Here is a 25,000-nt window from a genome sequence, read left to right on the forward strand (position 1 = left end):
ATTAATAGGCAAAGGATTAAAATACCAAACCAGTAACAGATTCTTGAATACTTCAAAATATTTTATTGAAATAAGTAGTAAGCATTCAAAATTATTAAGCTTATAAAAAGATTGCAAATATAGGGGTATGTATGTAATATATATTATCAAGCAAACTGCCAAATGCTCATTGCAGAGTCATCCATAAGATAAATTATGGTCTAATATTTTTAACACAAGCCTAATACACTGCTGTGAATACTTACTGCGGTACGATGACCACTTGGATGAAGCAGATGAACAAGAAGACGAGAGAAGCACATGCTACGTACGCTCCAAACCTGGAGTCGACCTGTTTAGAGTACTGAGAGAGAGAGAGAGAGAGAGAGAGAGAGAGAGAGAGAGAGAGAGAGAGAGAGAGAGAGAGAGAGAGAGAGAGAGAGAGAGAGAGAGAGAGAGGAAAGTATGGAGACATATGTTTTACTTTAACCTGGAAGAAAAACAAACATCAAGGTCTGTTAACTACACAAAATCCAGCAATTTTCAGTGGCTATGGTAAATATGAGATCTAAAAATACACAACAAAGAAAGTACGATTGGAAAAAACACCCATCAGAAGAGTTCTAGTAATAGAGATTACAAAGAGCAATGAGAGGTGAATATTCAATGATGGAGATGGTGAGAACTAAATAGCCTGAAATAGCTCGTTCTGTGCATGCGCCAGAGAAGAAAACAAAAGCAGCAATTATGTCTCCTTAAACATAACAGCTGGGCCTCTGATCAGAGCCAGAGGTGGAAGGACCTGTTAACTGCTAAAAGGGTCACTAATTGCAGGCCGAGGAGGGAAAAAAGTGCTATATTCCTCATTTATTATGACCTTTTCATTCCCTGTTCTCTCCATCAAAGCTCTTTTCTTCCCTTTCTTCTCTGTCAGTATACCCCTTTGAGTGATTATGCAGTGCAGCCAGCTGAACGTCACTAGGTTGCTTGTGACTGATTCAGAGGGGTGCGGCTGTTCAGTCGTGACCACGGCTTTGACAGCAGCCCTATGAAATCTCAAACCGCTCTTTTTGGCTAAAATATTATCCTGTGACTCAGTCTGGGCTCAGGGCCTTCGTGCTTATGTTCGTTATTCACCTGAGCTGCATGTCCTGCACACTTTCCCTCCTTTCTGTAATTGCATACAGGGGAAACATATGGCAGTGAAGGCATAATTAGTTTGGGATTATTTGGATTGTGAGACGCAGAAAATGCAACCAACTTCATCTGTATCATATGTGCTTGTCTGAAGTGTCAAACACTTCAAATGATACTGAAGTATATACTCTGGGGTGAACACTGTTCTGAGAACACCAGCAGCCTTTTTGTCTGTTTTATCCACTTTGTGTCCATTTCTTTCTCTGGGTAGCAATTTCTTGACATCCACTAAGTCCGAAAGGTTGTGTAGCTATTTTTAGATCTGAAGCAAGAGTGGAACTTGATTTTCATCTCTCTAAGATGCACAGCTTGTTTGGAACTCCATTTTTCTGTATCTTTTAAGGCCAGTTTTGAAACAATCCTATGATTTCCCCTTTCTTTTACAGCATATTAATGGATTATCATCTCCTCACAAATATCTTCTGAAAAGTGACTTTGCTTAATTTCCAGTAAAAATAGTTATTAAGCACATTTTCAAACGTAAAGAGTCACAATTTACATTCAGTGTACTTTTAAAAGTAACTGTGCACTTTTACTAAAATAACTGGGGGGCATGAGATATGATATTTATTACTTGCCTGTAAATTATTTCTGACACTGGAATTAGAGCAGATTATTACAACTGATCATTTAATGCTGGGCTTTTCTGTTGTCTTCAATTCAGACAAAAGGAGAGCATAGTGAATAACACCATCAACCCACAGAGCATGTACAATAAAAGTACTAGACATAAAGAGTTACATTCATTTACTGTTGTGAGTAGCTATAAATAACAATGATAAAAATGTTAGTTACATGAAATGCTGCTTACAATAAGCCTGCTTTGTAAAATGAATCTGAGTGATCTTTAGAGTTTTAACCTGTCTCTATTGTGTCCACTGTACTCCATATAAGTACAATTATCAGCTACTGATATCAATATTAGTCATATGAAACTGAAGAATTGTAATTTTAATGAAAAGGAATCAAGAATCATAACCCTAAAATGCAACAATGGATCCGTGACATCACATTGCTGAAGACTTTTTCATGAATGAAAGTGAGCATATGGTGACGCATGTTTTTGGTCTTCCAGTCTTAAGCAGTACCTTCTTCTCCAGGTCAGGCTCGCGGAAGGTCAGGAGGAACTTCTTGACATGTTCGGAGCGCAAACGATCGATGCTGCGAGCGTCAATGGCCCGGCCCAAAAACTCGTCCACCTCATCCTCAGGGTTCAGGTTTTCCTGAGTGTTTCTGAAAATGAAATGTCTAGATAACACAAGACGAGACATTGTTGTTCCACTCTGCGCCTCTCCTGACTGCAGGCCTTCATCTCAACGAGCATCCACAGCCATGCCCCACCACCAGAGCCCGTGGCACACCCACACACGAACCACAGAAAGCAGAATACTTCAAAGGAGCACAGCTCCCAATCAATCGGCTCTTGTTCACGATGGGATCATTTGATCGCAGACCACACAATGAGTATTATGCAAGATGGTCATCATCTTGTGTAGCCTATTGTCGACAAGCTCTCCACGGTGATTAATGCATGATACTGAATGCTGGGCTACAGCCATAACAGCAAATGGATAAACATGCAGATTTTAAGATAGTCTGACCAATATGTTATACAAGCACTGGCACTGTTTATCATGGTAGAAAATAAAATCTGCCAATAAAAGCCATTCTAATCAGGAAAGGTCAGTCAATTTAGAAAATGTACTGATCCATCAACTACTACATTTATTTTACTATTCTGAGTAGTCCTGTCAAAAGCACTGGTCTGAGCTGTGCTTTTAGACACTTTCACAGTTAGATGACTGATGATGCAGTGAGCCAATGTGATGATTCATGCATGAATTGAGCAGCACACTGACTCTGTCCACTGATTCAGGATTAACAGCTTTTCATGCGCCGCAAATCCCTGGATCTTATTCAACTTGTGAGCAGGAGACAGAAAGCATGTCTTCCAGTGCCATCTTGAAAAAATACTGGGTCAATTCATGTCACACTCTCTTCCTAAAAATGACCACTCTTGTTAGCGACGTTATTACTGTGTCACTAAAGGCTAATGAGGCTCCCCAGCAACTTTTCAAGGTGGCAGTCAAACGAAAACTTCAGGCCGGCCGCTTTACACCATGACTGATGAGACGGAACTGGGCAGGAGGAGATAGAGGTTAATACTCACTTGTCCTTAGGGTCTTCAAATCCCTGCAGAAGAAGAGAATAAATTAACAGTGTGAGTGGTAGTAATGATAGGACAAGAGTGTCGCTGTGTAACAGAGAAACAATCACTGCAGCTGACAGTGTTTCTAGCACAACAGTGACCCCTTCTGGGGGTGCCAGAGATGGACCATAAAAATCTGAAGGCAAAAAAGTTTACAGAAGCTTAACCACTGCCATTTCAGCTTCACCGAATAGAGCTAGTTTCATCAATGACGATCAGATCTGTGTTGACGTGCACGGATCTCTAGATCTGAGGAAAAGATGATGGTATGTCCCATAGCACACTCTTAATTTGGAGAAATGTCAATGGAAAATGTTGAATGAAAAAACACACTGTGAAAATTATACATAAAAGAAATAAAAGAAATATTAATCCTTATTTTCAGCCCAGCTCACAGCAAATTGCTCACTCAAAATTACATAATTACACTATTGGATGAAAGCCAGAAAACCCTTCATTTATCTCATTTACAGTCAGATTGACCTTTAAGTACAAATTACTCATTTTTCAGGAGATATTTTTAAGCAAATTAGGTATTAGACAATCCACTTTCACAAGAAAGGGGAAAATCAAAGCATAACTGAAAAAACAGGAGAAGCTATTACTATTTCAGAATAATTAGTCCAGACCTCAACATTACTGAATGTGTTCGGGATTACTCGGCTCATGAGTCTCACTAAAAAGAATGAAGGCAAATGATGGAAATGAAGGAAAATGATGAAGGCAAAAAATGGACACACTAAATACTGACCAATTTGATTATATTAAGCTGTTGAAGATTCCGTGAAATCTTCTGTTAAATATGTTTTCTGCTTTTTTCATGGTGCTGAAAAATGAATAACTCGCAATTAATAACAGTTTTTACTGGAAATGAGATAAAGGGTGGTGTCTGACTTTTGCACAGTACACAGCAGATATTAATTTCAGACTAGTTATCAAATAATTTATAGAAGTATTTAAATAATCTTAGAATTACATTACATGATGAAGGGAATGTCTTGTCTATTTCAGCAAGACACATTCTGCATGCATTACAACAGCATGGTTATGTAGTAAAAGAGTCCGGGTTCTAAACTGGCCTACCTGCGGTCCAAACCTTTCACCCACTGAAAAAAATTTCTGCACTATGAAGTGAAAAATGCAAAAAAAGAGACCCCCCCCAGCTCTTGAGCAGCTGAAATCCTGTATCAAGCAAGAATGGCAAAACATTTCACTTTCAAAACTACAGCAATTGGTCTCCTTAGTTTCCAAATGCTTGCTTACTTTGGAGTGTGTTGCTGACATCAAATTCAAAACGGGCAAATATAAAAAATAAATAAATAAACAAACAAATTATATAATTCCTCGTTTCAGCATCTGATGTTTTTTTTTTTTTTTACCATTTTTTAATTGAATGTAGAGTTTAAATGATCTGCCTATCATTGAACTCTATATCTTTTTTATAGTTGTTTGACATTCTATAAGAACTCATAATACATAGGTAACAAAAATACTGTGACTCTATATTCAGTGGGGAAAAAAAGTATTTAGTCAGTCACCAATTGTGCAAGTTCTCCCACTTAAAAAGATGAGAGAGGCCTGTAATTGACATCATAGGTAGACCTCAACTATGAGAGACAAAATGAGGAAAAAAAGTATTTGGTCACCTACAAACGAGCAATATCTCTGGCTGTCACAGACCTGTAACTTCTTTAAGAGGCTCCTGTGTCCTCCACTCATTACCTGTATTAATGGCACCTGTTTGACCTTGTTATCTGTATAAAAGACACCTGCCCACAACCTCAAACAGTCACACTCCAAACTCCACTATGGTGAAGACCAAAGAGCTGTTGAAGGACACCAGAAACAAAATTGTAGACCTGCACCAGGCTGGGAAGACTGAATCTGCAATAGGCAAGCAGCTTGGTGTGAAGAAATCTACTGTGGGAGCAATAATCAGAAAATGGAAGACCTACAAGACCACTGCTAATCTCCCTCGATCAGGGGCTCCACGCAAGATCTCAGGCTGTGGGGTCAAAATGATCACAAGAAAGGTGAGCAGAAATCCCAGAACCACACGGGGGGACCTAGTGAATGACCTGCAGAAAGCTGGGACCAACGTTACAAAGGCTACTGTCAGTAACACTACGCCGCCAGGGACTCTTGCAGTGCCAGGCGTGTCCCCCTGCTTAAGCCAGTACATATCCGGGCGCGTCTGAAGTTTGCTAGAGAGCATTTGGATGTTCTGGAAGAGTATTGGGAGAATGTCATATGGTCAGATGAAACCAAAGTAGAACTGTTTGGTACAAACACAACTCGTCGTGTTTGGTGGAGAGTGAATGCTGAGTTGCACCCAAAGAACAACATATCAACTGTGAAGCATGGGGGTGGCAACATCAGGCTTTGGGGCTGTTTCTCTGCAAAGGGACCAGGACAACTGGTCCGTGTACATGAAAGAATGAATGAGGCCATGTATTGTGAGATTTTGAGTGCAAACCTCCTTCCATCAGCAAGGGCATTGAAGATGAAACATGGCTGGGTCTTTCAGCATGACAATGATCCCAACACACTGCCAGGGCAACAAAGGAGTGGCTTCGTAAGAAGCATTTCAAGGTCCTGGAGTGGCCTAGCCAGTCTCCAGATCTCAACCCCATAGAAAACCTTTGGAGGGAGTTGAAAGTCCATGTTGCCTGCTGACAGCCCCAAAACATCACTGCTCTAGAGGAGATCTGCATGGAGGAATGGGCCAACATACCAGCAATGGTGTGTGCCAACCTTGTAAAGAATTACAAAAAACGTTTGACCTCTGTCATTGCCAACAAAGGCTATATAACAAAGTATTGAGATAAACTTTTGTTATTGACCAAATACTTATTTTCCACCATTATTTGCAAATAAATCCTTTAAAAATCAGACAATGTGATTTTATGAATTTTTTTCCTCATTTTGTCTCTCATAGTTGAGGTCTACCTATGATGTCAATTACAGGCCTCTCTCATCTTTTTAAGTAGGAGAACTTGCACAAATGGTGACTGACTAAATACTTTTTTCCCCCCCACTGTACCTCAATAATTACAACATATCCTATAATGATTAGTCGCCCCCCATAAACAACAAAACACTGCAACAAAGAGACGATGCTATATACACAAACTGAATACATTTGTTTTCCAACTCAGTGAAACATCATGCAGCAAGCAGTGATTTTTCCATGTCCCAGTTTCATCAACGACCAGCTCATCTCTCTCTCTATTCATCAGACAGTTGAAACTGGCCTTGCTTTCCAGTGAGCGGCAGCATGAGAGAGGAGCAAACAGAAGGGGGGGGGGGGCACTGTAGTACTGTTTGTGTGAGGGCACATTTGGGGCCCACGTGAGAGTGAAGTGCTGCCGCTCGGTGTAAACAAGACTGAGTCACTTCAAAACAACCTCAACACTGATTTGGCATGGTGGGAGGGCCTTTAGAAATTACAGAGGGAAAACTCGATATGGTCATATTGCACTGTTTTTACAGCAGGGGTTCCCTGGGGCCCTCATGTGACTGTTTCACACAAACACTGTCATGCTCACTGATCTGCTCTGGCACTTGTTTATCTTTGTGTCAAACGAATCAGGAAGTGCACCAGGGCTGATTCTGTCGAGCTGTCTTCCTGCTGTGATGGACGGTGACTGACACTGTGCTGAGGGCCACGTTTAGGTGTAGAATCACACTTCATATTCTTCCAAGATCCTGGCAGGCATGTATCTTCATGAAATGTGTACATACACATTTTGAGGGCCCTGCTTTATTCAATAAATGGCCAGAAGTCAAAAGAAGCGTCAACGTTCTCACAAAAATAGTCTGACAATCCCAGAGACACAACCTCAATATCACTGAATGTGTTTAGGATTAGTTGGATTGAGAGAAACAGAAAAAGCAGCCAACTTCTAAAACTGAACTTGGTGTTTACAAAATGGATCACTAAACATACCTGCAGATTTCTTTGTTTTCCTAGGACTGAAAAATTAATAACCTATACTTTGTATACTATAGTTGTTTGGAGAATGGGAAAAATGAGGAGTTACCACAGATTAGTCAGACATGACAATTACTGTAAACATGTAAAACATTTACATAAAATTATATACATTAGTGACACTAGCCACAACAGTACATGAATGTCACATTGGCCACACTCAGACTGTATGCACATGCTAAAGATATACCGTTAAATCATTGGTGGTATTCATCAGTCATAAGTCTAGTACAGTCCAGATAACATTAACAGCATTTATACAAATATACCTATAAATCATTCATTTGGGAATCATTCAAATCAGTCTTAACCACTTAGTATTGAAACTTGACTTAGCATTTCATATAGAAATAATGTAATAATAGGCACAGATCTGAAGGAGCATCACAGGAGTTAAAAGCAAACTCCCCACATGTGTCTCCCTCCATTTCCATTCACATAATCACTGCAGCCCAGGGAACACTCAGAGGTGCTAAGTCACTTGTGCTCTTGCTCAGGCTGAGCAACACCTGCAAGGAGGACTTCTGGCCCTCTGGGACCACAGTAGTTCTCCAGACACTACAGGAGATAAAAACAGGTTCTGTTGTTTTAATGCTTAGATTCTTTTTTTCTTCTCTTCTATCTCTTCTCTTTTTTTTTCTTCTCTTCTATATATATATATATATATATATATATATATATATATATATATATATATCTCAAGTTTCATCTGAGGACATTATTACCGTAAATTAGCTTTCAAAAGTTTGGAATCACAACTCAAAAATGAAAGATTTGTATTCAATGCAAAATAAACTAAACATGTTGCAGATGACCAAACATGATTCTACTAGGATACTACTACTCTTAAAATACACACCTTAAAATTAATATGGAACTATGAAAAAAAAGAATACTGAGAATGAAGTTCAAATAAAATTAGCATCCACTATGCCTTGTATCTGAAAGTGGTGAACAAATCTTAAGGCAGATAAGCTGTCAAGGAATTCCTGCAAATAAATAATTAGAGGCTCATACCAGAGATACTATCAGATGAGTTCATAGTTTTGAAATATTAATATTTTTGCTCATATTGCTCAATGTGGTTGCTATATAATGGAAAGCAACCACACTGAACCAAATAAAATAAATTAAATGAATTAATAAATAAATAAGGAATGGTAAAACCATGAATGGGGGGAAAAGCACCCCTTGTTGTGGAAATATATGTATGATCAACCTGAAAATATATATTTTGCTGCCTAATAATGCCCAAAGCAGCACCATGTGAGGCAGAGAAGGGTTAAGCGCTTTGCCCAAAGACACAACCAGGAATGCCTCAATCAGTCCTGGGATTTGAACCCATCACCCTCTAATTGTTAGCTCACCTCTCCAACCCCAGTACGTCATTCATAAAGCCAAAAATCAAAAACGACGACATTTTTAAATTGAATTTTGCCAGTTATTTCAAATGTGCATTTGAAACATCAGTTTGTCTTAGTTTCAGGTTCCTCAGTCAAGCTGAGAGGAGCTTGGTCATCTGGTCAACTTGAAATAACTGCCAGAGGGTGTTTCCAAGATTGCCACCAAGTGGACAGACTTAGCTATACGGACTCTGGTTACACTCCCATATTAGCCTTTCCAAAGTGTTGTACTCAGAGCTAAACCAGCAGGACATGTAAACGAGTACACATTATACCTCTACATCGCTTTGCTTTTGTTTTCTTTGACAAACACGACACAATCAATTAACCCAGAACTGCGGCCTTCACCATCATATTAGCAGAGAGGAGGAGGACTAAACGAAGGAAAGAAAGCAAGATAAAGGATTTCTCTAGGGGTCTTGCACGGGGCCTAATTGCAGGTTCCACTTTGCCTGATTAAATCCCAGAGGGCGTCCTGTGAGGCGAGCTTTCTTTATTTAATCAGAGTGCTGTTCCCGTTGGGCCCCACAGGCAGAGAGGACAGGGAAGCTTAGTGACACAGCCACAGATACAAAGAGGAGAATGCACTTTGAACAGTGCTGAAGAGGGATGCCCTTTGAGCTGCTCAGGCTTAGTTAACATGCTGCGTAAAATAAAAGCCTCTGCTTTAAAAATAAAAGAAATAAAACATTATCTTTAGACAAATGTGGTAATTGGTGTGACTCATAGTGATTAAGGCCAATGCAAACAAGCTGGTGCGCAACACTCCAGCAGCGCGTGCAGAACACGGTCAGATCCACGCTTGATAAACGTGAACTCTATCATCCGCGCACTGATATGGTAGATGGACGAATGTTATGTAACATGTGCGCTCAATAATGAGAGGAAAGCGAGTGAGATGAGAGAAAGTGAGTGTGTGTATGCATCTGTTTCTCTCACCATCCTCTTCATTTCCTTGGAGACCTGGTTGCTACCCAGGTGGTTATAAAATGGCCGGTCAGTCCAGTGAGAGCTGTTGTGGGTGACTGAGTTGGTGCGCTGCCGACTCATCTTTGCAATCATGGCCTTCTCTTCTTTCTGTTAGACAGGAGAACAGACGAGTAATTTTAAAATAAATGACAGCAAATTAAGTGCTATGTTCATTTAAAGTACAACAACGCTACATATCGAGTCTATCTATGGTCATATGATCTAATCTAACAACATGACTTTTAGCAAGAAATATACAGAGTTGCATAAGGTGTTAAAGTAACTAGTAACTTACTTCAAATTTAAGATTTCATGATTTTCAGTTCTGAGGTTGAGATATTTAATGGTTTGTGTGACACAAACATCTTGATTCTACAGAGTTCTGATTTTAGACTACACAGACTGCTTTTGCTGAGCTTTGGCTCTGGAATATACAAAGCAGCCCAAAGCCGAATGTGCTTGTGCAAAGAGAAATCTTATAAAACTTCGTTATAAACAATATAAAATCTGAACTGCTTCAAAAAAAATGACTGCATCATTTAAAACCTCATGCAAAATACAAAAATCTGAACTACCTCATGAGTAGTTATACTAATATAGTGTAGTGTAATCACACTAGTATAGTATAGTATGACTATAGTAGTAAACAGTGCTGTTATAGACAACACAGGCAAATACTACATAGGAAATACTGGTTGAATGCACATATAAAATATAAAATCGTTTGTAGCATGTTTCTATTTCCAACTCCCTTAAAAGTGGATTTGGAGAACAAAAATTTCCTGAGAGTGTATCGTGGGAGGCAGAGAAGTACAAACAGATGGGGGTATCGGCATTACAGTTTTAATTTACAATACAGTGATGTAATCCTTACTTATTAGATTTCTCAATACTGCTCTGAAATCATCACACTCCGAATTGTCAAAAGGGAGCAAGATTTTTACTGAATACACACATCAGAAATACTCCCCCACTCAGATGCAATGTTCCCACAACAAAACACACAGGAAAAGTGGCTTTTTTTAGACTTGTTTTATGATGCATGTCCAACTTATTTCTGTAATTAACTGTGTTATTCTGCTGAGTCAGTGGTGGGAGAAGACAGAGGATAAACAGGCTCTGACCCTCTTCTGGCTGCAGCCCACTATGAGGTAGGTTTCAATGTTGTGCTTCTTCAGATACACGTTCCTCTCTCCACCAAAGCCAGGCTCCACATCATAATCCCCGTTCAGATAGTTTAGAGTGGCTTTCGTTATGTGGATGCGGCTGAGAAAAAAAGAAAAATTTCATAGGATGTTAATATATGAAGCATATAAAATCAAATTGGAAGGGGAGCACAGGGTAAAATCCACAGATATGGAAACTGTTAACTGGTGCCAATATCCAATATTTTTCATGTGCATATTTACTGATGCCAATACATAAATATTTATCAAATGCATGATAAATGCATGTCATACCTGGATTGGCATTAGAAAACTGAGTATAAATTAGTAGAGCACTACCATTAAAACACAGCATTAATTTGTTACAAATGCAGTACAATGAAAATGCAAGAATTGTAGCCCAGTGTCGCCGTAAGACATATGATGCATATAATATGAATAATAAGTTTAAAATTACTGCCGGTGTGATCTCATTTGGCTCAAACATTTTGTTTTTGCTTAGAACTTTATTATGTAGAAGGGAACTCACCCTGCTTTTCCCCCTGCTTCCATATGATTGGCCAGCGTGACATCATTGGACCATACATCAAACTGCCACTTTCTCAAGCCCAAGACCCCACAGTGGACTCGGCCGCTGTGGATTCCCACACGCATGTTCACATTGACCCCGGTGACTTCCCTCACCAACCTGGAACACATCCACACACAGTGTCCTCATGCTTATTATGTGTAATTCTAAAACAGAACTGGAGAACAGGAGGAACAACGTATACTCTGGCCTCAGTGGCCCATCTTACTTGGCAGCAAGCCCAATAAGGTCGCTTCACTTGTGTGGTCCCTAACAGACAAAGTGATCATCACACTAGTTTCATGACTATTTAAGACCATGTTCTAAGCTATGACATAAATTAAGCTTCTAATGTTATTTCCTTGATTAAGCACTGAGAGAAACATCCAGTACCTTTCAACAGCTGAAGGGGTGATGTGAGGTAACTTTGGATAGCTTCACACATATTAGAATTGAAATGAATAAGACCACTTACATAAGATGGGTGTACATCTGTCATCACAGCATAGCAATGCAATTAAATTTACACATTTGATTTTACAAGCACCACCACACAAACAAAAATTGAGTTGCATTTTATTAGGTACACCTAACCTCTAATTGCACTAACAGCCCAGGCACATGTACCATACATGGAGGTGAACTTTGTAGGTAGACAATCAAGTTGACAAGTGTAGATACCTAATTGTAGCCATATATTTACTTCTGTTGATGCACAATTTGTCAGCAATCTTCTACCCTGTCCATTAACCACCATATGACCTCTGCAGACCAGATATTTTTGGAAGGTGCTGCAGTCAATAATCGTATTCATACAATGTGCACTTTCATAAATGTGACACATAAAACTAGACACCCTTGATTTATGTACTTTCCAGCCAAAAAAGCCAATAAGTTACTTATTTTATGTAAAAAAAAAAAAAAAAGAGAAAAAAAATGTGATATAAACAAAATCATACAAAAGTCTCAACAATAATTGCAATATCATGTATTCAGTGTGTCCACTCAGCTTCCTTGCTTTCCGTTTTTGAAAGAAGTTTGCATCTGGGATATTTTTTGTCTCAGAAGTTGCTTGCATTTTCAGCAGCAATGCTGAGGTCAGTACATTGTTCTAAGAATATCAGTAGCTTCTTCGTTTGACTCCTTTTGTCTAATTTGTGTCATTTTTTTCCCCAGTAACAGCTTCTTGACAGCTACACATTTTTTCAGACTCAGTGTTGTCACAGTTCACTTCTCACAGCAGAAGGATGAACAGAAACACCTGTGGATTTTTTTTTTTAGATCTGAAGTGTGGAGCTTGATTTTCTGTTTACTGTTTATCTGATGGGACTCCTAACAGTGTAAACCTGACAGACCATCAAAATTGTCACCATTTCCTCTAGATCTTTTAATCATTTTTTGACTCCAGTTTTAGAAACACCTGATTTTTCACTACATTTCCTTTGACTTCCCTTCCTAATACAACTGTACCTTCATATCTTCTGGAAAAAAAACTGGTAATCAATGGCTTTTTTGACTAGAAAATAAATAAATAAATAAAGGGTGGTCTCTGACTTTTGCACAGTACTGTATATGGGGAGGGGACCTACTAAATGACAACTAAGTGTAAACTCATTGAAATAGGGCTATTGTTCTGTTTTTGTAACACAATGTCTTTTAAAGACCTAAACAAATGAAAAATAAGACCAATTTCCAAAGCACAACAATATACACAAACATAAAATGTCATGTATTAATTGCTCATTTATTCAAACAGAGTGGTTGAAAATCAAACAAAGATACATGCTCTGAGACGTATGCATGACAAATATCTTTTCAGTGCGTGGGACTTTGTATCAGCTCTGCTGTCCTCTAGCCATTTATCAGTGGTCAGTTTTTGAGCAAAGAGCTGCTGTCAGCTGGATATTTTGGTTGGTGGACTACTATGAATAAGCATATCCTAACATTTGCCCTATCTAAATTTCTATAAACCTCTCTTTATCCTATTAAAACTGACCTAAGACCATTTCTGATGTATTGCTTACTTGTACTGTGCTTCATTTAAGAAGAACTCAGAGTTGAAACTTTGCTTTTTCAAAGCAATATGACTGGTTGGGGCTAAACAGGTATAGGCTGAAAAGTTAGATTTATGCAAATTAGTTGTTTCTCATGGCATACTTCCAAATATGGCCAAGCAGTAAATTATACATTTTAAAATTTTAAAAATGTTTACTATTATTTTTTTTATTTTAAAAAGACAACAAAGATTGGTTTTTCACAATATGAACAAAATTATAATAAAAACTTTTTAGGCATCATTTTGGAAGCCAATACCAGTAAAAGTAAAAAATAAGACAAACTTTTTCCAGACTTCTTAAGAATACACAGGAAGCCTGTAAAATTGTAGCAAGTATCTTCACTGTCAAAAGATCATATCATTAAATGGTACAAAGATGGCAACTGAGTGCTTAAAACAAAGTTTCAAGTTCAAGACTTTCACTTGTGTTCACTCTACTGCTCTCAGCCTTCCTAAAAAATGGCACTGTAAACAGCCAGGGCCATCAAACCCCACCGAACATTGAGGGTGACGGACTAGTCTGCGGAAAAAAACAAGTCTCTCGCTTTGTGAGAGGCAACTGTTGCTGCAGCGAGAGCCTGCTGGCCGCTGCTCAGAGGTAACACGCTCATGCTCAGTGGAGCAGAAAACCAGTTGCTGTGTCTGCTTTCACAAACTACTGCACAGACAAGACACTTAAGACAGACACATGCACAAGCAAATAGATCTGTGACTGGACATGTTGCGGCCCACTCCTACTCTCCCCTGAGGGTCTGCAGATCTGAGGTGAAAATGCACTTATTGACTCGACACACACACACACACACACACACACACATCACTAAACCAGCATCAGTCTCACTGCTCAGCAGTTCAGGGCTGACTGCAGGGGGCTTGACCCCCCCCTTCATATTGACCAATTAGCACAAAAAGAAAAATGCAACGAGGGCCTTTACTCATTCTTTCTTGTGGGAGATTTAGGTCCAGATAGCTAATTAAGTCTTTAGGAAATACTTTTAAATCTTAAACATTGTTAAATGCCTCTCACAAGGCAATGCCTTACCTGACTTGAACTTTTCATGATTCAGTGGTCAATCTTTATTCATAATTTTTTTTTTTTGCCCAGTTCTCACTTCCAGCTTCTACCTCCTCTTGCTTATTATACAATGTGTAACAGCTTGAGAGTCTGAAAGCTAAAAATGTTTCCAACAAGACATGTGAAGCAGATCATCAAAACTTTGAGCTAATGCTTTGCAGTGCTGCGGGTCAGCTGAGAAGAACACTAACTGCTCAGTTAATTATGTTACGTCACGGAATCCTGTATCTGACCAATATCGCTCAGATTAACAGGAAAGAGGAAGCAAGCCTTCATTCCCACCCAGAGAGCAGCATGGTCAATTACACTCTTGAACTACTGCTCACGGTTTACAGTTTGAAATATCCGTCCAAACTTGAATACTCATGTTAATCATTCATTCATTCTGACATCACGCAAATATCTGTTGTACTTGAGTCAAGTTTGAGTTTCCCCATTAAAGTTTCTTAGTTTGTCTGCCACTTTAAATCAGTGGTAAATGCAGGTCAAATCCATTTAGTTTTCTCTGTACTTTATTCATCCTCAATGCAATAGCTTTCACTCTGGCATGCTGGAATCACTTGTGTTGTAGCAGTGAGGTCCACAGCGACAAGATGAAACTAAAGCATTAGCCTCTGCAGTATAAATGTTTATCAAAACTAACATCTTTTGCATCATTTTTTAAAAGGCACTGACTGGATGGCTGAAATTAGGGGCCTTTTTAGTTTTGTTTAATGATGACATGACAGCAGCTGTCACTGTCATTTTGTAACCCAACCCTGTTGCGAGGGCGGCACGGTGGCGTGGTGGGTAGCGCTGTCACCTCACAGCGAGGAGGGCCTGGGTTTGATTCCCCGGCCAGGTAATCAGGGTCCTCTCTGTGTGGAGTTTGCATGTTCTCCCCGTGTCTGCGTGGGTTTCCTCCGGGTTCTCCGGTTTCCTCCCACAGTCCAAAGACATGCAGTCAGGCCAATTGGACATGCTAAATTACCCCTGGGTGTGAGTGACTGTCTGTGTCTGTCCTGCGATGGACTGGCGACCTGTCCAGGGTGTATCCTGCCTTCCGCCCGAAGACTGCTGGGATAGGCTCCAGCACCCCCCCGCTACCCTGACGGAGAAGCGGCTTAGAGTTGGGTTTAGATGAAAAAGAAATGCTGCGAGTTGGGTGGGGTTTGGGCAGAATGCTCCCGTGCTGTATTTGGGTTTTAACCAAAATTTCAAGCCTCTGTTAAGCTCCTTGGATGACTGTGGTGGTATCACTAGGATTTGAATCAGTTTCAGCCAGTTGCACAATTCAGGGGCCTACATTACAGACACTTTGATGCTTTTGATGACAGTGACAATATACCCATACACACAAGTATGTCAATGTGCAAGAAATGTACAGAAGCTGTGACACTCACGAGATGGCCTCGATCATGTCCACTCCCATCTCCACACAGCAGTGGGCGTGATCAGCTCGTGCCTCTGGCAGGCCGGATACACAGTAGTAGCAGTCGCCCAAGATCTTAATCCGCAGGCAGTGATTCTCCTACACACAGACAGATATAGACACATAAGTGCAAACTGACAAAAGACATTAGTGTCAAGGACCATCATTAAATCATCACGGCTCGACTCATTATAGCGCTATGAATGTTCCACTCATTACATGATCATGTTTGAGCATTCAGAATTTAAGTAATAAATGTAGTGTATACTTTGATATTACATACATCTTTAAAAAAGATTTTATTTCAACCTCTAAAATCCATACTTCATAGCACACATATTTTCTCCTTTTAAGGATGTGGACTGCTGTTTTGAAAAGGAAGATTTACAGGAAGAAAAAAAGCATAAGCTGCCATTGTTCCCTACGGGTTTAAAAAGGTCACCGTTCAGCTGGCATGTATTTTCAAATAACCCCACAATCCAAATTTGGGCCGAAGGGCTTTAGGTTGTTATAATCCAGTGCCCAATTTGTCTTGCATTTTAACCAGAAAAAAAAACAAACAGAGTTTTAATATAATGTGAAGAAACAAAAGCAAGAACTCAAATAGAAAGGTGGGTGAAACACTCAGTGTCATGCAGGAGAAGAAAGGAGATCAGGAGTGAGGGAAGAGGCAGAGAGAAAAAAGGAAGAGAGGAGAGAGAGGAAAGAGAGGTGGACAGGAGAAGAGAGGACAGAGAGGTGGAGAGGAGAGGACAGGAAAGGAGAGGAGAGGAGAATGGAGGAACTAAGAGAAAACAGATGAAAAGAGAGGAGTTGTGAGGAGCCCCAGGCTGGGCACAGGACACACTGTGTAGTCTTATGACAGCCACCTGAATGTCACCCCAGCACATGCCTTAACTTAACCCACCACCCACACAATAGGCCCTGTTGTTGAGCATCAGCATGAACAAGCGTCTGTGTGCCTCACAGCTTTGCTCAGTGTGCGGTATGTACATGTACTACGTGCAGTTTGATATTTTTCAGTCTTCTACAGCGTCTAATTAAAGTCAGTTCTTAGAACAGTGCCAGAGAAGTCATGTAACTCAGCATTGGAGACATTAGCATGTATATTGTGTTGCGAGTTTATTAGGTGCACCACGCATACAAAACACCTCTGATCAAATTACATGTTTTGCTGATTTTCTAAAAGGACTAAGTTAACACACCCGCTTCTACAGGAAACAAACTTACATATGGCATTTCTCTGCAAATGTCAGTGCATAATTTTTTATTCTTAACATACTGGGGGGTGTGCAGACTTATGTTCTCTCTGTAGAGAATGTGTTAACCTATTTTCACTTTGAAAGTTGAAAACAAAGCATATAATTTGACCAGGGGCACCCAGGCTTTTGCAAGATGGCCCTCCCTTTCCATTATGTGATGCCAGTGAATGTTGAAATCTGTTAGCTTAAGCAACAGAACTGGCAGTTAGCACTCTCCTCAAAGCATACTGAGCTGTCTAGAGATGTGTTAGCAGCAATTTGGCTGGTTTCATGTCACATGGATGTGCTAGCCTTCACCCTCCCACTGTTAGCTAGCTAGCATTCTATGGTAGGAGGAGACCTAGCTAAAGGTCTAGCTTAAACCCGATTAAATCCTTTTAGTGGTAGTAGAGGTGAGCCAGCAACTGGAAGTCTCACCACCACTGACTGGGTGTACCTAGTTGTGCCCTTGTGTAATGTACTCAAATCCCTACTTATCTAGGCAGCCCTGCTGTGCTACTCCCCGACTGAGCATAGTTAAGTAACAAAATGACAATTTCTTTTGCAGGATCAATAAAGTACATACCATTACATGGATGGGTAGAGGATGGCTGACTAATTGCAGATAACAATAAATGGTTTACAGTCAGTAACAGTAGGTGTACGTGACAAAATGGCCAGTGAGTTTAGGTCCATACACTTTAGGTACATTTTTCTAATAAAATCAACATCTTTCCACGTGTGTCTAAATAAAGGTAACACAAAAAGGGGTTCCTGTGAGTTCCAGGGGGCTCTGTACTCACAGCAAGGTTTTTCTGTGACCCAGGAATTCTGAAGATATTAAGACTGTGGTTCTGGCTCAACAGCAGGTGGATTGGTGAGTAAAGCATGATGGAAATATGCTCTGAGCTCAGTTCAAACCCTAAGCACTCCAGTATGCAGTGTGAGCGTAATACAGGTAGGGCTTGTATTACACTCACGCTGATGAGTGAACTCCAGCAACATGTCTGAATCTGTGATCGGAATCTGACAGCAGGAGAACTTTCCAGTTAGACAGATACTCACTGCAGCCAGTTTGTCAAATCGGGCAAACAGCTCGTTCAGGGTCATGACCAGCTCCTGTGCTGTGCACTGGGATGCCAGACTGGTGAATCCCTCGATGTCAGCAAAGAGGATACTGCAGAGACAGAGAGAAAAGAAGGTCAAACACATGCAGAAAACTGTAGCTGCAAAAGCCTTGCAAATTCAGCTTAGCATATCACTATGATCATCCACTTTAAGGTCTGCATAGCACATGCATACACTTGTGTTGCCCTGTTACCATGGTTACCTGTGCAATTTCTGAGACAATTGCCAGTGGGCCATTTCAACTGACCATTCAAGAGGCAGACGTTTACACAGATACAGTAATAGCCATGAGCCATCCCACAATGGTAACCCCAATGACTCAGCTCCATTACCATGCCAATGGCACCAAGGACCGGTTGAGGGCGGCACACTAGGCCTCTATGGTAATAGAAGACATTCATAATCTAATGAATCCAATGAGAAAAAGGTTCAGTCTGTAAAAGAGAATCTGAGAGAGTAGTCTGACATTCTTCCATGAGAACAAGGTAACAGATACGGCCCTCTATTGTAGGGCGCTCCTGGGTGCGAGACAGGATAGACAAAAAGCTGTAAAGGTTCAGATGACCTCATGGGTTATAATAGCGGTTACTATTCAATATTTCGCTGCAGTGTTTTCTATAGGGAGGGAGACGAGGAGAGACATTGTAACGGATCCATCTCTAATAGAAATATCTCTGCGCTAACCCTAGGGCTCGGCGAAGGTTGATAAGGGAGACAGTGAGGCTCGGTGACTGAAGCTTCTGTGCATGACCAAAGTGACCTCTCTGTTCAGCCTCTCTGAATCTCAGTGTGAAAGATGATTTCCACAAATGCTTAAAGGCTTCTTCGGATGAGATGATGTTCTGGTGCAACACAATGCTGCTGCTGTACTCCAAGCATGTGACATCCGTTTTTAGCCAAACAGAGCCTGCTGCTCTCAAAGAAAAGATTCCAGCTTTCATCTGACTGCTTAACCTGTGGTGCACTGCACTGTATTACTCTTTCAAGGAAATATAATCTGATCAGAAAGTTTAGCCCCAAAGACAGCTGCAACATATGTCTCTGATCAGTGTTCAGAGTCATGGTTGCTGTCTTTTACAACACTTTTTCAGGATTCTTTTGAATTCGAATTCAGAACCATCAGCCAACTTCGTTTGCACACTGTGGAATTAGACCTCCGCATTTAACCTATCCGTGCAGTGAAACACCCACATGCATGCATGCTAGAGAACACGCACACTAGGGGTGAGGTGAGGTGGGTAAGCCCCATCCACAGTGCTCTGGGAGCAGTTGGGGGTTAGGTGCCTTGCTCAAGGGCATTTCGGTTACGGACTGTCAGCCAAGGGGATCGAACCGGCAACCTTCCTGTCACAGGGCTGGTTCCCTAACCTCCAGCCCTGTGTGTTTGATCACCAGCGATGCCACAACATCCAGGGACAGGAGCCCAAAAGGTCACAACTGGCCTCACTCTCACTGGGTGGGAAGACTGGCCCAACCTAAAATTATTTATTCCATCATTCAATTTAATAAATTCAGTTAATATATTACAAATTAATTCATATTTTGTATAAACTGATTGCTTCAAATGAATTTAGTACCACTAACTCGAAAGACACGTTATAAATAGATGTTGAAAGTTCCATCCACCTTTATGCTTTGTTGCAATGCACTTTCAGTTGAACTAGCCCTAGTCTTTTCACATTAACTGCAAACAGGACTCGACTAAACTCTACTAAATCAAATGCTCAACACGTGTCTGTTAGCTGACATAACAGAATTGGCAGTGAGCATTCTCCTCCCAGCGTGTTGAGCTGTCAGATGCATTATTATTGCAATAGCAGCAGCTAGGGGCTAGCTTCACATGTCTCGGAGGAAGCATATACTAGCTTTCACCCTCTCAGGTGGAACTGGTCATGACTACATTAAAAAATAAATAAATAAATAATGCACCCCAAAAAGCCGATTGAACCATAATTTTACATAATAGCAATTATGCCTCATTGAATCACCTCAAACACTGTGGCATATCCACAATCCAGTTGCAATGCCATAAAGCTTTCTCTCTCATCAAACAGACAACAGCCAAAAATAAGTTACACAGCCACTCAAGGCATAGGTTATAAATTTGGCATCAGTGGACAGGACCATTATACTTGCTATATACAAACACCAGATATATTCCCAGTCCTTCTCTTTGGTTGGGGGGAGTAAACAGTGAGGACAATGAGGTGCTCTCTCAGGGCCTGGCTGAAGCCCCCTCTGTTGAAGACAGGTGGGAGGGCTGCTCTAAAGCATCCACAGCAGGTCCTTAAGTCTCACTTCATGGCTAGTGTGGAGGTGAGTCATCAGCTCTCTGCAGCTCAGGCCCAACTTGAAATGCTGTGAGCAGACAGCCCTGCTGTCTAAAGAGCCCCAACACCCATCAAACATTTCCAGAGCTTTAGAGGGTGAAATGATATTTTAGCTATATGTGATCTAAAATCAAGACCACTTTATTGGTCCAGGGGAGGACCCATCCTGGTGAAATCAGTGCTTACACAAATGAACAAAACAAATAACAAGTAAGCAGACAATTATAATGCACAACCATAAATGGTACCATAGAACATGCATACGCCCAGTATGTAAACAAAATGAAAAAAGATATAAAAAAAAAATTAAAAAAAAGTTTCAAAGCAGCACTATATGGTGTCTGGGGATTTGGAGACCACTCTGGTTGAAATATGTAATTTCACACAACATGTGGAAAAACCACAAGCGACGTAAAAAAGAGTAATCGAAGAGTCAAGATCGCGGTGAAGGACGTTTCCTCCGAGGACGTGAGTGAATTGTCTACTATTATCTTTATATCTTCATCAGTAAACTGTTGATTTTGCAGTGGCGCCTTTAACATCACTTTGGGCCTTCTTTTTGAACCTGTGTTTCTGACATTAATATATAAATGTGTATGATGTAGTCCAAAAACTCCCACTGAATCTGTCCTGGTCCCTCTGACTTTTAAAGGATTATTCCAGGCTTTACAGGGTGACTTGCAGCAGTGCACACATATCATATTTAAGTGTGTTCTTTTTTTTCTCCATAGACAGCTGACATAGACAGATGCTACTTCTTTCAGTTTTAACAAATATATTACATAGCGCTGCTTTGAGTCGAGCATCATGGAAAAAAGCAGCAGGAAATGAGTTTCCAGGGAAAATTCCAGTAAGTAGAGTGAAATCAGGGTCACCAATAGCCTGTTGCTGAGGAAGCTGTTGAGGGATGCTTCAACGGGTCAGCATGGAAACGGCTCCGGCATAAGCTCCGGCCAAAAAGCCCCAGGAAGGAACGCTGTGCAGAATCACACTTCCTGCTTACATAACGTGACCCTGTAAGTCCTTCAAGGGTCACTGCTCAGCCTGTATCAAAGCAGCTGTGGGGCTTGAGAGATTGTTCCTCATGACCCCAGGACCTGGCAATGCCAGTCCTACAAGTTTTTCATCTCTAAACCACTTAACCCCCTACCGACACCATCCTGAACAGGCAGCTTCCTTCTGCTATACTTTCTTTCCGACCTCACAGTAAAAGGCATTCAACTTCAGTGTAGAGGCTGCCACTGTAAAAGCATATCTGTCTTCAGTCCTGTGAACAGCATGCAGTAGAGGGTGGTATACTGCATCATCCTGCAAAGAAGTTGTAACTGTTGCTCAGGAATAAGTTTTATCAAATCAATATAACAGTATGCCACATAAGCTCACAATGAATATGATGCCATGGTCTCAGGGCCCTGATAGACATGTCTGTATAGGTGCCAGAATTATTGCCTTTCTATTTAAGGCAGAACAGAAAATTCCAACAAATAGCTGCTAAATAAGAAGCCAACATTCAGCATTGTTTTAGCCTGGTTTGCATGGCTAAAGCAAGAGTGACATTGGCTTATCTATATATATATATATATATATATATATATATATATATATATATATATATATATATATATATATATATATTGCTCAGTTCTCTTTTTACTATTTTGTATAATAAATATATTTCAGATGTCCTTTGATTGTTTTGGTTCCTTTTAAAAAGTAAAGGGGTATTCCAGAATAAATAAGTCACTATTACCCTACAAAAATAGGTTTATTTAATCTACATACCATGATCTACACCAAGACTGTCAGACATTGTAATTATGTCGTGATTATTAATAGACCGCCTCATCACCAGCCACTACTAAGAGCATGGCATTCAGTGTGTCAGCTGACGAACACAACGTGCAAATGTAAGCTTCATATGCTTCAAAGGAAACTTGAAAAGATTCCACACTACCAGACTGGTGGCACCTGTTCAGAACATGGTTAGGGGCTTAGACGGACTAAGAATTAAAGTATTGCAACAGTCAGAGCCCACCCTTTATTTATTTAATTTCCTTCCCTTAACCCATTTTCAGGAGATATTTCTGAGATTAGGTACAAGACAATCCACTTGCATTAAAAAGGAGAAAGTAAAACAGGAGTTTCCAAAACCTAAGTTCAAAAATGATTAAAAAAAAAGAGAAAATGGACCTCCCAAATAATCACGTAAGACCACCCTCAGATAAGCAGTAGTTAAAGCTTCATTCTTGCAGTACTTAAGCTCCATTCTTGCTTCAGATCGGGGAAAAAAAAAAAAAAAAAAAAAAAAAAAAAAAAATCCAAAAAACACAGGTGTTTGTCCATCCTTTCACTGTGAGAAGACAACACCAAATCGGAAAGGATGTGTAGCTGTTAAGAACACATAATACTGAAAATACTGTTTTATTTAAACCACACACACACACACACACACCCCATCCTGCTTGTTTGTTTTCATGTACATTGATGTCAAAGAGCAGCTGGTACTGCATAAGGTTGCCTGTCTGCTTGCTCCTCCACCAGCATTCCCACCCATCTGCATGGGCTTCTCTCCACATGTCTTTCTGTGTGGGCTTTATTCAAGAACGAGAAGCATAGCACAGACCAGTTACGTGACCACCCTCAATAATTAAGCAATCTTTGTCCTCTAGGAACAGACCCGTCAATATTCCACTTACGGAGATGAGAGGCAGCAGCACATCGGCTGGCAGCACACTTACATAAGGCCTTTAGGGAGGGGGGTGGGGGGTCTCAGCAGCTCGCTGGAAGGCTTTTTGTTGAGGGCGGGACAGAGATAGGCTGAAGTCTGCTGACAAACAGCCGACGGGGCGAGAGGCGGGCAGACCGTCTGGCCTGTTAGTAACACAAACATCATGTGCCAGCTCACAGGCTAAACTGCCAAAACACGCCATCACAACCCTTAGTTTTCTATAACCAAAGGCCTTGGCTGCTCCCCCTTTTCCTGTTCTCTGTCTGTCACTCAGCTGCGCCCCAATTACAAAGCAGAGCCAGAGAGGAGTATTAGCTATGAAATCACCTAAGCTTAGAGGCTAATAATCCTCCCTCACCCCAAAGGAGTCAGCTAAAAGCAGAAGTTCTCAGAACAGGGTGCACCTCTGACAACTTACAATACTTAAACATTATACTGATTTTTTTTATAACAAAACAAGCTGGTCAGTGAAGAATTAAATGAATACTGACTGCATGTGCACAACACTAGTGAACTTCTATTTTGCAATCTTTTCTGAATTTTATTCCAAACTATACTATTAGCATAACAGTGAGTGAAAAGAAAGAACTTATTTTGAATAATTTAAATGAATTTCAGAATTTATTTGTAGTTGGAATGTCCATTTTTTGCCTTAAAGGAATAATTTTTCAAAATTTCTGCATAATTCAATAGTTGATATAGATGTAAATGGTCAGAATGTTTTGACATGAAATGGTGCATTTTAGAGAAACTCACAGACCCGAACCTATTTACAGTTTGTGCAAAATCTTCCAAAGAGTAGATAAAATCCACCTGAGAATCATCTAAACACACTTCAATGGAAGCAATGAGACAAAACAATTTTTCAAATTAGTTCAAATGAGAAAAAAAAAAAACAAAAAAACAAACAAACAGAATTTAGTGTTGTTTCAGACTTTTACACCCCACTGTATAGCATAACAGCTTGGAATCTGGACTACAGCACAAATCTGCCCACGTACTTACTGCCCCTTACTACAGGACCTGTGAAAGGCTGAAATGTTTACAATTGGATATGGTGAGGAAAATAACCAAATAAATCAATAACAACATCCTCCTGTGCAAACTCCATGCCTACTTCACCTCCTCACATAACTTGAAATGAATTGAACTGAACATGTGTCACTGCCCTTAATGAGAAATTTCTTTGTTTTAGCTGACCACCATAAAAGCAAAAATGCACACCCACACAACCACGCATATACGCTGACCAGCCACTTCATTAAAACCACCTTGTTTCTGCAAACATCCTTAGTATAAAAGCCAACAATATGACCCCTAACAACCCCTAACAGTGACCTGTTACTGACACATACTCAAGCAAGCTGTTCATCATTTGTTCAAAACTTCTACAAAACATTTCAAAAACCTGGTGTGTGTTAATGTAGCTTTGCTCTACCAGGGATTTTGACACAGCGCCCACACATCTGTCCACACGCAACAGAAGCAGTCAAACTCGACATGAGCAGCTAAAATATGGTACATATTTTATGCAATATATTATATA

At 40.3% G+C, this 25,000-nt stretch overlaps 1 protein-coding gene across 3 annotated transcripts in view; it reads right to left on the reverse strand.

Annotated features, from left to right (window-relative positions):
• adcy5 (adenylate cyclase 5) overlaps positions 1-25,000 on the reverse strand; it is a 102,630-nt gene that overhangs the window by 12,609 nt on the left and 65,021 nt on the right. For 2 of the 3 annotated variants that reach the window (XM_017709533.2, XM_017709532.2), the window contains exons 4-11: positions 18,334-18,445; positions 15,999-16,126; positions 11,447-11,605; positions 10,876-11,017; positions 9,722-9,859; positions 3,347-3,369; positions 2,265-2,424; positions 246-343 (exon numbers count right to left, since the gene is read on the reverse strand). In XM_017709533.2, coding sequence (XP_017565022.1) covers positions 246-343; positions 2,265-2,424; positions 3,347-3,369; positions 9,722-9,859; positions 10,876-11,017; positions 11,447-11,605; positions 15,999-16,126; positions 18,334-18,445 — 960 coding nt within the window. The remainder of the gene's footprint in view (positions 1-245; positions 344-2,264; positions 2,425-3,346; positions 3,370-9,721; positions 9,860-10,875; positions 11,018-11,446; positions 11,606-15,998; positions 16,127-18,333; positions 18,446-25,000) is intronic. The other variant, XM_017709534.2, reaches the window with a different exon arrangement.

This window comes from Pygocentrus nattereri, chromosome 6 (assembly GCF_015220715.1).
Source record: "Pygocentrus nattereri isolate fPygNat1 chromosome 6, fPygNat1.pri, whole genome shotgun sequence".
NCBI classification, from domain to species: domain Eukaryota; kingdom Metazoa; phylum Chordata; class Actinopteri; order Characiformes; family Serrasalmidae; genus Pygocentrus; species Pygocentrus nattereri.